The sequence below is a fragment of the Crinia signifera genome, chromosome 6 (genome assembly GCF_055691185.1).
Source record: "Crinia signifera chromosome 6, ASM5569118v1, whole genome shotgun sequence".
Classification (NCBI taxonomy): domain Eukaryota; kingdom Metazoa; phylum Chordata; class Amphibia; order Anura; family Myobatrachidae; genus Crinia; species Crinia signifera.
Genome location: NC_139222.1, coordinates 257,494,603 through 257,507,484, shown reverse-complemented (window position 1 = coordinate 257,507,484; position 12,882 = coordinate 257,494,603). Strand labels below are relative to the sequence as shown.

Below are 12,882 nucleotides of genomic sequence, written 5' to 3'. Positions count from 1 at the left end.
ATCGTTTGGGGTGCATTTTACATGATGTCAACTCATGTCCATAATTTCAGTGAAAAATGACATCGCATCGCATCAGATCGCATGCGATGCGATTTTTCCCTGTACGATGCACATTGTGGGAGCCATGAAAGTACACAAGTACCTAAAAAACAATGAATCCATATTTAAAGTGATAAATCACAAGGGCTATGCCCTGGCTAGTTACAGCATGAAAGAGCCTCTCTCATTGGTTACTGATATTTGTGTTGCAGCTTCTGGTGAAACAATTCTAGCGTTGTCCAGAGAGGGATCTTTTATTTTAACCACTAGATTGCTGGAAAAAAACAGGAAGTGAAGAAATAAGAAAACAAAAAAAGTAGAACAAAAGAAGCCATAAGCTTCAATGTACATACTGTAGGTGTGTTTGTTATTTCTAAATACTGTATAATGAGACATTACAGGTCGCAGCTAATGCACACGTGGCTTACTGAGAACAGGCTACATCCAGGCCCTTACTGTGAATCAATTGCCCTTGCGCAATTTTGGGTGGACTTATGTCAGACATTAAATGGGGCTCTGCATGACTCCCAGGATGCTCTACTAGCTGAACGTGAATCCAACAATACGGGCAGTGCCACCTTGGTCTCTGGCATCATCTTACCCAGTTTAGAGGCTTTCAGGTTCCAGTGAAAGGTTTTGCTTTGATCAGCACACAAGCAGCTGCTGTACTGACAGTCTGCACACGGCGTCTGCTCTAATTCCAGGGTAGGCTGCAGGGTGAGCTGAACCTGTCAATATAACAGATGCTTAGGTCTGATTGGCCAATGGAGTTTGCTATTAATCATCAATTCATTGAGTAGAAAATGCTTAATTTTCTAAAAATAGTATTTTAAGAACTCCTAACCCTTTTTTTATTTCAGTTTTCAAAACATCATTACATACAATAGGGCTATATTCTCCCTTATATACATTTTAGACAAGACAATACATACAAGACTTACAATTTACGACAGTCAAATCAAATTTACTTGATGAGTATAATCAGTTCTATACATATCTCTAGCTTTATCTCTATATTGCAGGGGAAAAAGAGAACGAGGCGAGAGTTAAGTAGGACTCCTTAGTATTCCTAGTGTCTAATCTTAAAATTAAACTTTATTTTGATTATAACCGTCTGCAAGGACGGAGGCTGTTCTTGTTTCCATAACTGGGCTATAGCTGTGATAGTAGTGCTAAGGATTTGGTTTATCAGGTACCTCCTTGGTAGGTCAAGATTAAAGATTCCTATATGTAAGAGGACCATTGGAGCATTTAGCTGGAGTCTTATCCCCACTACCTCAAATATAACATTTTTGATGTCTCTCCAGAATCATTCTAATTTCTTACAGGACCAAAAGATGTGTATGAGGTCTGCTCTTTCCATGGAGCACCTCCAGCACACGTCAGTTTGTTCCCTGAATATTTTATGTATCTTGACTGGTGTGTAATATGCATGATAGAATAGTTTAAGATATCTTTCTGTGTGTATAGCTGCTTTTGACATTTGGTGCACCATTCAAAATAATTGGTCCCACTGTTTCAGCTCTAGGGAGAAACTTAGCTCCTGTTCCCATTTAATTTGCCAGGTAGTTTTCTCTGCCTCTTTCCCTTGCATTAAAGTTTTGTACCAGAGGGAGGTTCCCCTTCTCTTTCGTGCCCCCAATATTTGGGTCACCATCTCTCTTGGGAGTAGCTATATCTCTCTAGACTGGAAGATATTATATTGCATCCAGTGTCTTAATTGTAAATATTATGGAAATCGGTGTTGAAAACCCCAAATGTTTCTTTAAGTTGTGTAAAGGACATTAATTGTTTGTTATAAAATAAGTCAGATAGCATATTGATTCCTTTATTCTTCCAGCTATTTAGGTTTAAATTTGGTATACTTTTAGCTATGGAGTCAATGGGTAAGTGTCCAATCGGAGCTCCCAGTTTATTAATTTGACCCAGGAATTTATACCATGCTTTTAACACCACTTCTATTGATCTTAATAGGGGCTTATATGGCTCCAAGAAGGTAGGGGGAAACCAAATTATATCTTTCAACGGGATGTTCCCTATCTCTCCGTGTTGCGCTCCTACCTCCATTACTTCGCTTGTATATCCTTTCCAATGGCTTATCTGGTCTAATAGAGCCGCTAATTGGTAGTCTTCTAGACTCGGGAGGGTGAAGCCCCTTCTATTTTTAGGTAGCATCAGGTATTTTTGGGGGATTCTGGCTTTTTTATTACACCATATAAACTTATTAAATATCATATTAAATCTATATAACCAGTACTTAGGGAGCCATCTTGGTATTGCTCTAAAAAGGTAAAGGATTTTAGGCAGTAAAAACATTTTAACTACTGCAATCCTACCAAGTAAAGATAATTCTGTCCTCATCCAGTCATTTATCTTTTGGTTTATGTGGTGTAATAAAGGTCCGTAATTGCAGTCTATTACTTCTTTATCATTTGTGACTAATTGGATCCCCAGGTATTTAAGAGATGTGGCTTTCCAGCTAAATTTGAACTCTGATTTCAGTGCCGACAGATCCGAGTTATTAACATTTATTGTTATCGCCTCCGTTTTACTTCTATTTAGTTTATAATAAGAAACTTTTGAGAATTTATCCAGGATTTTTAATACCTCTATAGCTGAGTTTTTTGGGTCTGTTAAAAGAAGTAGGACGTCATCAGCATATAATAAGATTTTATTCTGAGTCTTGTCAATAATTGGGCCCGTTACTCTTATGTTTTGTCTGATGTATTCCGCCAATGGCTCTATCGCCAGTACATACATTAATGGGGACAGGGGACATCCCTGTCTTGTTCCATTTGTAATATTGAACTTGTCTGAGAAAAATCCGTTGCATGATACATGCGCCGAAGGCCCCTTATAGAATGCCATAATAGCTCTCAGGCAGCTGTCTCTAATTCCAAACTTTTGAAGCACTTTTTCCATATAAGTCCAATGTAGCCGGTCAAAGGCTTTCTCCCCATCTAGCGATAGGGCCATTAGCGGAACTCCCCTTAATGTCGCATTTCTCAAAATATCTAATGCTTTGCGGACATTATCCGGTCCTTGTCTGTTTGGTATAAATCCTGTCTGTTCGGCTTTAATTAGTTCCGTCAGATTTGGTGTTAATCTATTTACTATCATTTTAGCATATATTTTTATATCGCTATTTAGGAGTGCAAAATCTTTACCTTCCTTGCCTATCTGAACTATTCGAGCTTCTAACATTTCTTTTGCGAATTTTCCTTTCTGACTTCCTTCTTGAAATACCTGAAGTAATATTGGAGCAATCTCCTTTTGGTATGAGATATAAAAGTTATTTATATAGCCATCTGGGCCAGGGGCTTTATATATTTTTAAGGTTTTTATTGCTTCAATTACTTCTTGTAGTCTCCATGGCTCGTTAAGCTTATCTAATCTTGCTTGGTTGATCTTTGGGAGGTTTATTTTACTTCAAAAAAGGGGTCTATTTCTTCTGATGTAGGTTGTGCCGTGTTACCGTCTTCCTTTAAATTGTATAAATGTTTTAAATAATCTGCAAAGATATTTGGGATTTCTGCTGGATTTATTATCTTTGTCCCCTTTTCGTTGTATAAACTTTTAACCGCATTCCTATATTTTGTGCCTTTGATCCTTTTAACCAATAATCGAGATGCTTTATTCCCCTCTATATAATATCTTTGCTTAAATGCATCTGTCTCTCTATTGATTTGTTTAATAATTATTGTTTCTAGATCCTCTCTTAGTTTATTCAGTTCTTTTAAAGTTTGTTCATTAAGGGGATGTAATTTATGTTCCTTTTCTAATTTCTTAATTTTACCTTCTAAGTCTTCCATTTCCTTTTGACTTGTTTTTTTTTAATATCGCAACGGTTTGGATTATTTTACCCCTTAGAACAGCTTTCAAAGCACACCAGAAGTTTATTGCATTAGTTTGTTGGGGGTCATTGAAGAGTAGAAACTCTTCAATTGCCTCTTTTATTAAATTCTTTAAGGACTCCAAAACTCTTAAATGTAGAAAATATTTTCTAATACATAATTGAAACATTTATCTCAAGTAGTTTATCTTATATAAAGTTCCTGGGTACACTGACCACACAATAAAGTTACAGTACTGTATACCAAATACTTCAGAATACATGTGTATGAATGTGAGATTTTAGCCACAGTCACTTCCTTTACCTTTATGCATTGCTTCAGGTAGTTAAAGACAGAGGCTTTGAGGGTGAATGTCTCTCCTCGCACCACAGAATATGGGAGGGTGAGATCTACAAAGAATGGCTGGAAAACCCGAAGGGATGTAGAAGGAGAGAGTCCAAACCCACTGGGGCCCATACATACGGCTCCTGCATTCCAGTCTGTGATGGTGTCTGGGGCCTTGTGTTGGAGTTCGGCACTGCCAAACTCTCTGTGTATGACAAAGGAAATATGATTATGAAAATAAATTACATGATCCTACAACACATTTCCCTTTCTCCTCTGTATTGTAACGTGATGCTACAATTTCATCAAGATTGACTTTGTGAGGTCAAGTTTGGATCCGCTTGACTGTCATGTCCAGCGCATACATTGCTGAATTCTGATTAGCTACATCAGCAACTTACTATGCACCCAAAATACAATTATGAGGCATCATCTGAGTCAGAGGAAGAACTACCATTGGTGCAGCAGGGGCAGTGCACTGGGGCCCCTGACAACTAAGAGGCCCACTGCTGCCTGAACCATCCATTAGGTATTGTGAACTTAGGTTGGGGTGGAAGAGGGGGGGCTAAATTGAAAACCATCCTGTAACATGGCAGCTAGGAGCTGATTGGCTGGTTGTTCGTCATTCTCCACTTTTTCAAGCTTGGTGCATCTGACCCATTGTCTTTTTCACTGTGAACAGTGACTATAGCAATGTTAGTTACCTGTCAAAAGGGAAATGGGTTCTAAATAGCCCCTTAAAAGTTGCAAGGAATAAAATCAAGGTTTAGGTTCTATCCTTGTGTCTAGTGCCTATATGGAGTCTATGATTGAAATAAGGCTGCTCTTAAAACACAGACTATATAGTAATGGACGTGTACTTCTCCTTGCTGAATGTATGATGGCTACATAAAGAGGACAACAATGTTATTACGCCAAATGTGGATCATTAGGGTTATGTAAGGTCAGGGTAGAATTGCACTTGTATTAGCATCTTAGTGGTGAGTGTGAAAGGCACAATCTAAGACCTCCTAGGAGGGGAAGTTGAAAGGGAGGAGTTAGTCACACTTATTTTAATTTGAAGTGCCCAAGCTCCCTGTAATCGCCCTTCTATTACCCACTGTAACTCCAGTGACACCTAGTGGATGAAGGAGAAATGACTTGTGCACCAGTGTAGGCCCCTCTATGGCTTTAATTTACCATTACACATAGACAATTGATTTAAAGGCAAGTACAATAAATCATTGTATAGGTGCCACCAGGTGAGAGAGGGAGAAATAGGTGCAAGCAATCACCCGATGTAACAAAGGGACCACATACTAGGGTGACAGTTCTTTGTGGACTTGGCCGGGAGCTACAAAGTCACAAAAAGGTTCAAAGTCATCTGCACCCTGAGACTGGTGGTAGGTGCACACACAGGAGCACCACCCCCTAGATAGATAGATAGATAGATAGAGAAGACTGAAGCAGAGAGACGGTGCTTCGGAACCTCACATTAATTGTCTTTGTCCGTGAACTGCCTGTAGCATTAGAAAGGTAGCATGCAGCCATTTACATTGTACCCTACTGCCCCCTGTGGCACTTCAACTGCCAGCTCCACTGTTGTTCCGGCTGGTAAGTAAAGAAGGGAGATCACTTAGAGAAGACCGTGCCTTTGGGCACCAATGATGTAGTTCCACCACTTTGGAAGGTTTGTACTTTTTACTCATTAACTCACCCAAGAGGTAGAAGTTCCCAGATCCACGTCTCAGGAAAATATGTTCGAACTTTTTGTTCTTCCTTTTCGTTATCCTTTAATGTCTCTGAAATGGGTCCACGTCTTGATATCTCTGGTGCACTATCTAATACCCTATCTAATAAGAAAAATATATACAATTTTAGTACTGTTGTGGTTGGCAGCCATTTCCGAATGAATTATTCCATACTGTGTTCTGTTCTGGAGGCCATATGTCCAGAAGGATATAATTTCAAGACTGTACAAAGAAGGTCAAATAACATAGTACATGGCCTACAGCACAAAACAAGGAAAGATCAAAACAGCACAATATCTGTAGTTTAGAGAGATAAGAAAAAGAGGGGACATAACAGAAAATTTTAATTATACCAGGGGTTTTAACAAGATACATGAGGGAAACATTATTCAAAGGGCAAGACATATTAGAACACAGGGGCATGTGCTGAAACTGTAACGAGGTGGGTTCAAAGAAACCTTGAGGGAAAATGACTTTACAGAAGGGTTGTTGATAAGTGCAATAGCCTCCTATCAGAGGTCTTAGAATCTAAGGGACCCATTTAACATTGGATCAGTGGTCGAAGTGGGGCGGTATACGGGGGTATGGCATACCCCCACTTTAATCTGAAGATAAAAAAAAAAAGTTTTTTTTCCCCCTCAGGATGCTCTCTGATCACTCAGCAGCACATATTGTGCTTTTGTAATACCCATGTACAACGGGGCAGTCTGGCAGGGGACGTTGATGGACAGGGGGGTGTCCAAAGGTGCGCACTATATTCACTCTTTACTTTTCCATACCCCCACTTCAAAATTTCCATACCCCCACTTCAAAATTTCCACTTCGACCACTGCATTGGATCATATAGAAATTCGATCTGGGTGGGGTCCACCACCCAGGATCACATTGCAATATGCAATCCTATTGGCAGAATGTACGTCTCTGTAGACGCAGGGACCGGTAGACTGCCCCTGTGAACTGAGAAGCTGGGTGCCAGGGGGTCTACGTATCTGTGCCCAGCACTGACCCCTGGCTGGCCCGCACTGCCCATAGGCTACCGGCATCTCAGAATGGCAGTAGCTCCGAAACTGATGCAATGATGTCCAATATTGGTACATCAGGCAGTATCACATCCCCTATAGAATCCTATGGATGAATGCGGCTGCGGATGGGACAGGAGGGATTATCGGAGCAGGTATCGGAGATTCTTGATGCGGTGCTGCCACCTTACATGCTGGAGTTACTTAATATTTGTGGCTTAACCCCCAAAACGTATGATTTCGGGGAATTAGCCACAAATATCAATGGTAAATGTGCCCCTAAGACATTAAAACAATTTTAACATGCTTGGGATGGACATATGGATAGCCTTACATAGAAATAAGGACCAAATAGAGTTGAGGTTATTAAAAGGTTAAACAGGGGCATATTGTGCATTCTCCAAGTAGTTCTTATCTTCTGTCAAATTCTATGTATGTGTCTATGAATACTGTATGTTTCTAAGGGAATTGTATAATAAACTTACCCATTCTGTTAGGTCCTGCAGCTCCTGGACGACTATGAAATCTGTACATGATAAAGCTATCATAGCACTCTCTAGGCTTCTTTATGTCATCACTTGTTACTATTTTTAATCTCATGCCCTGTAATGTATAAGACAAAACAATGGGAGAGCTTTGTAAATAACATTCAATGAAATTATAAGGAACATTTCACAATAACTGGTTGCCATAACCGAACGTTGCTATTATCTGTAGTGCACTGGAGTCAAGAAACACAAAAGCCGTTTGTGCTGCTTAAACCAGTATTTGTTACAACTAATTCCCCTTTCAGATCGCACCTAATTACCGGGTTCATGCCGGTTTGACCTGAAAGGGGTTACCGGGTCCAGCAACTGGCAGCAACACAGCATTACGAACCAGTAAAAAAGAAGGGTTCTTACTAGAGATGAGCGGGTCCGGATCTCCGGGATCCGACAGATCCGAATATTGCGATCCGAGTCTGGATCCGAGCCGGCTCGGAGTTCCCGCCTAAATTCCGGACGAAAAACGAAGCAAAACGTCATCATCGCGCTGTCGGATTCTCGCGGGATCTGGATTCTATATAAGACGCACACGCGCCCCGCCATCTTTACTCCAGCATAGGAGAGGGAAGAGGGTAGTTGTGCTCTGTGCTGTGTGCTGTGCTATAATAATATATTATTTTGCTGCTGCTCACTCGATTAGGGTCTGCAGGGGCTGCTGTACACAAGTCCAGTGTACAGGGGCTGCAGTGGCCAGTGTACAAGGGGCTGTAAGGGCTGTGTTCAGTGTGACAGGGCTTGTGTCCAGTGTGACAGGGCCTGTGTACAGTGTGACAGGGTCTGTGTCCAGTGTACAGGGTCTATGTCCAGTGTACAGGGTTTGTGTCCAGTGTACAGGGGCTGTGTCCAGTGTACAGGGGTTGTGTCCAGTGTACAGGAGCTGTGTCCAGTGTCCAGGGGCAGTGTCCAGTGTACAGGGGCTGTGTACAGGGGTTGTGTCCAGTGTGACAGGGGCTGTGTCCAGTGTACAGGGGTTGTGTCCAGTGTCCAGGGGCTGTGTCCAGTGTACAGGGGCTGTGTACAGGGGTTGAGTCCAGTGTACAGGAGCTGTGTCCAGTGTGACGGCTGTGTCCAGTGTACAGGAGCTGTGTCCCCGGGGCGGTGTCCAGAGGCTGTGTCCATTGTCCAGGGGCTGTGTCCAGGGTAACGGGCTGTGTCCATTGTCCAGGGGCTGTGTCCAGGATGATGGGCTGTGTCCAGTTTCCAGGGGCAAGGTCCAGGGGCAGTGTCCAGTGTGAAGGCTGTGTCCAGTGTACAGGAGCTGTGTCCAGGAGGGGGGGGGGTGTCCAGAGGCTGTGTCCATTGTCCAGAGGCTGTGTCCAGGGGCTGTGTCCAGAGTGACGGGCTGTGTCCATTGTCCAGGGGCTGTGTCCAGGGTAACGGGCTGTGTCCAGTGTCCAGGGGTAGTGTCCAGGGGCTGTGTCCAGGGGCAGTGTCCAGCGTCCAAGGGGCTGTGTCCAGTGTGACAGGCTGTGTCCAGTGTAAAGTAAGAAAAATAAATAAAAGTAATAAATAAAATAAAAACACATTTTTGGAGGATGATGGAGGAGGAAATAGTGGGAGATCAGCAACCTGATAGAAGTGCTGAAGCTGCTACCACCAGTCATGACAAGGCCGATAAATCTTTGTATTTTTTGCTCTTTGGAGCATTTCTCTTTTTTTGGGATAGTTTATTAACCCCTTCCCGCCGCAGCCTGTTTTTGCCTTCCTGACAGAGCCCTTTTCTTCAAATCTGACATGTATCACTTAAGTGGGGATAACTTTTTTTTGCTTTTACTTATCCCAGTGATTTTGAGATTCTTTTCTCGTGACACATTGTACTTCAAGATAGTGGTAAATTTGGGTCGATACAGTCTGTGTTTTTTTGTGAAAAATACCAAAATGTCGTAAAAAAATCGAAAATTTAGCAATTTTCAAAATGTTAAATTTTCTGCTTGTGAGACAAATAATCATACCACTCAAAATAGTTAATAACTAACATAGACCATATGTATACTTTATGTTTCCATCATTATTTCAACCTCCTTTTAATTTTTTTGGACACTAGGAGGCTTAAAATATGAATAGCAAATTCTCAAATTTTCAAGAAAATTTCAAACACTGATTTTTTTAGGGACCAGTTCAGTTCTGATGTGACTTTGAGGGACTTGTATGTGAGACACCCCCATAAATGATGCCATTTCAAAAACAACACCCCTCACAGTATTCAAAACAGCATTTTGGAAGTTTGTTAACCCTTTAGGTGTTTCACAGGAATTAAAACAAAGTGTAGGTGAAATTTCAAAATTTCATTTTTTTTGCAGATTTTCAATTTTAATAAATTTTTCTAAGGAACACAGTAGATTTTACTAGAGAAATGTGACTAAAAATTGATTCCCCCAATTCTTTTGTTTTCATAAATATCCTATATGTGGCCCTAGTGTGCACGTTGACCAAACCACAGGCTTCATAATAGAAGGAGCACCTACTTGATTTTGGAGCCTCCTTTTTATGAGATTATTTTTTAGGCACCATGTAGGTTTCTAGGCACCATAAGATGCTAAAAGTTAGGAACCCCCCCACAAGTGACCCCATTTTGCAAACTACACCCCTCAGGGAATTCAACTAGGGGTATAGTGTACATTTCAAACCCCCAGGGGTTTCACCAATTGTGGTATAACTGGGCAGTGAAAATGAAAAATTAAATTTTTTACACAAAAATGCAGTTCTGGCTCAAATTTTTTCATTTTTACAAGGAATGAAGGAGACAAAGCACCCCAAAATCTGTGCCCCAATTTCTCCCAAATACGGCAATGCCTCACATGTGACCAAAAAATACCATTTGGGTGCATGGCAGGACTCAGAAGGGAAGGAGTGATATTTGGATTTTGCAGCACAGATTCTGGTGGAATGTTGGTGGGTGCTATGTCGCATTAGCAAGACCCCCGAAGCACCAATACAGTGGAACCCCCCCACAAGTGACCCCATTTTGCAAACTACACCCCTCAGGGAATTCAACTAGGGGTATAGTGTACATTTCAAACCCCCAGGGGTTTCACCAATTGTGGTACAACTGGGCAGTGAAAATGAAAAATTAAATTTTTTACACAAAAATGCAGTTCTGGCTCAAAATTTTTCATTTTCACAAGGAATGAAGGAGACAAAGCACCCCAAAATCTGTGCCCCAATTTCTCCCGAGTACGGCAATGCCTCACATGTGACCAAAAAATACCATTTGGGTGCATGGCAGGACTCAGAAGGGAAGTAGTGATATTTGGATTTTGCAGCACAGATTCTGGTGGAATGTTGGTGGGTGCTATGTCGCATTAGCAAGACCCCCAAAGCACCAATACAGTGGAACCCCCCCACAAGTGACCCCATTTTGCAAACTACACCCCTCAGGGAATTCATCTAGGGGTATAGTGTACATTTCAAACCCCCAGGGGTTTCACCAATTTTGATACAACTGGGCTGTGCAAATGAAAAATTTAATTTTTTACACAAAAATGCAGTTCTGGCTCAAAATTTTTCATTTTCACAAGGAATGAAGGAGACAAAGCACCCCAAAATCTGTGCCCCAATTTCTCCCGAGTACGGCAATGCCTCACATGTATCCAAAAATACCATTTGGGTGCATGGCAGGACTCAGAAGGGAAGGAGTGATATTTGGATTTTGCAGCACAGATTCTGGTGGAATGTTGGTGGGTGCTATGTCGCATTAGCAAGACCCCCAAAGCACCAATACAGTGGAACCCCCCCCACAAGTGACCCCATTTTGCAAACTACACCCCTCAGGGAATTCATCTAGGGGTATAGTGTACATTTCAAACCCCCAGGGGTTTCACCAATTTTGATACAACTGGGCTGTGCAAATGAAAAATTAAATTTTGTACACAAAAATGCAGTTCTGGCTCAAAATTTTTCATTTTCACAAGGAATGAAGGAGACAAAGCACCCCAAAATCTGTGCCCCAATTTCTCCCGAGTACGGCAATGCCTCATGTGTGACCAAAAAATGGCAGGACTCAGAAGGGAAGGAGTGATATTTGGATTTTGCAGCACAGATTCTGGTGGAATGTTGGTGGGTGCTATGTCGCATTAGCAAGACCCCCAAAGCACCAATACAGTGGAACCCCCCCACAAGTGACCCCATTTTGCAAACTACACCCCTCAGGGAATTCATCTAGGGGTATAGTGTACATTTCAAACCCCCAGGGGTTTCACCAATTTTGATACAACTGGGCTGTGCAAATGAAAAATTACATTTTTTTACACAAAAATGCAGTTCTGGCTCAAAATTTTTCATTTTCATAAGGTATGAAGGAGAAAAAGCACCCCAAAATCTGTGCCCCAATTTCTCCCGAGTATGGCAATGCCTCATATGTGACCAAAAAATACCAGTTGGGTGCATGGCAGGACTCAGAAGGGAAGGAGTGATTTTTGGATTTTGCAGCTCAGATTCTGGTGGAATGAATGGTGGGTGCTATGTGGCATTAGCAAGACCCCCGAAGCACGGTGAAATGATGAACCTAATAATCCATAGATGTGTGGTATATTTTAAAACACTCCTTTATACATAGGCTGGGTTTGTCGGGGCAAGTTTCACAGTGGAAAATAGTATCCTTTCTTATTCCCTTTTTATAGCAAACTTTGCACCTTTTTTGTGTCCTGCCCTTTTTTGCAGTGGAGGGGATTTCGTTAGGAAAATGCTGCCCTGGTACAATACGGGGGCCAGTACTAGAAGTACTGGGGCCCTCTGCCTGCTGGTTCCCAAATATTAGACCCTTTATGACTTCCTCTTGAAAGTGCAGAAATGTCCCCCTCTGGCTGGTAGAACGGAATAGCACGTAAGCGTTATACAGTGCCATCTGGATGATATACACGGCCAGCTTCTTGTACCAGATTTTTGTTTTCCGCAGGGCACTGTACGGCTTCAGTACCTGATCTGAAAGATCCACTCCGCCCATGTACTTATTGTAATCTAGGATACAATTAGGTTTTGAGGTGTGGGTACTGGTACCTCGTACAGGGACGGAGGTGGTACTGTCTCCATGAATTGTTGTCAGTATAAGGACATCCCTCTTGTCCTTATATTTGACCAACAACATATTTTCGGTGGATTGTGCCCTGCTTTCACCCCTTCTCAGTACTTGGGCAATGTGCGTTTTTGGGAGGCCTCTTTGGTTCTTGCGCACAGTACCGCAAGCTGCTGTACCTCTTGAACCAAGGGCCTTAAACAGGGGGATGCTAGTGTAAAAGTTATCCACATAGAGGTGATAACCTTTATCCAGGAAGGGGTGCACTAAATCCCAGACAATTTTTCCACTAACACCTACGAGGGAGGGGGGGCATTCTGGCGGTTCAATTCTTGAATCCTTCCCTTCATATACCCTAAA

The 12,882-nt window shown here is 41.9% G+C and overlaps 1 protein-coding gene across 1 annotated transcript in view; it reads right to left on the bottom strand.

The window, feature by feature from the left end:
* The window catches only part of LOC146009243 (alpha-2-macroglobulin-like), a 99,292-nt gene that overhangs the window by 41,546 nt on the left and 44,864 nt on the right, over positions 1 to 12,882 (bottom strand). The window contains exons 17-20 of the mRNA XM_083149407.1: positions 7,452 to 7,569; positions 5,914 to 6,049; positions 4,197 to 4,422; positions 641 to 767 (exon numbers count right to left, since the gene is read on the bottom strand). Coding sequence (XP_083005533.1) covers positions 641 to 767; positions 4,197 to 4,422; positions 5,914 to 6,049; positions 7,452 to 7,569 — 607 coding nt within the window. The remainder of the gene's footprint in view (positions 1 to 640; positions 768 to 4,196; positions 4,423 to 5,913; positions 6,050 to 7,451; positions 7,570 to 12,882) is intronic.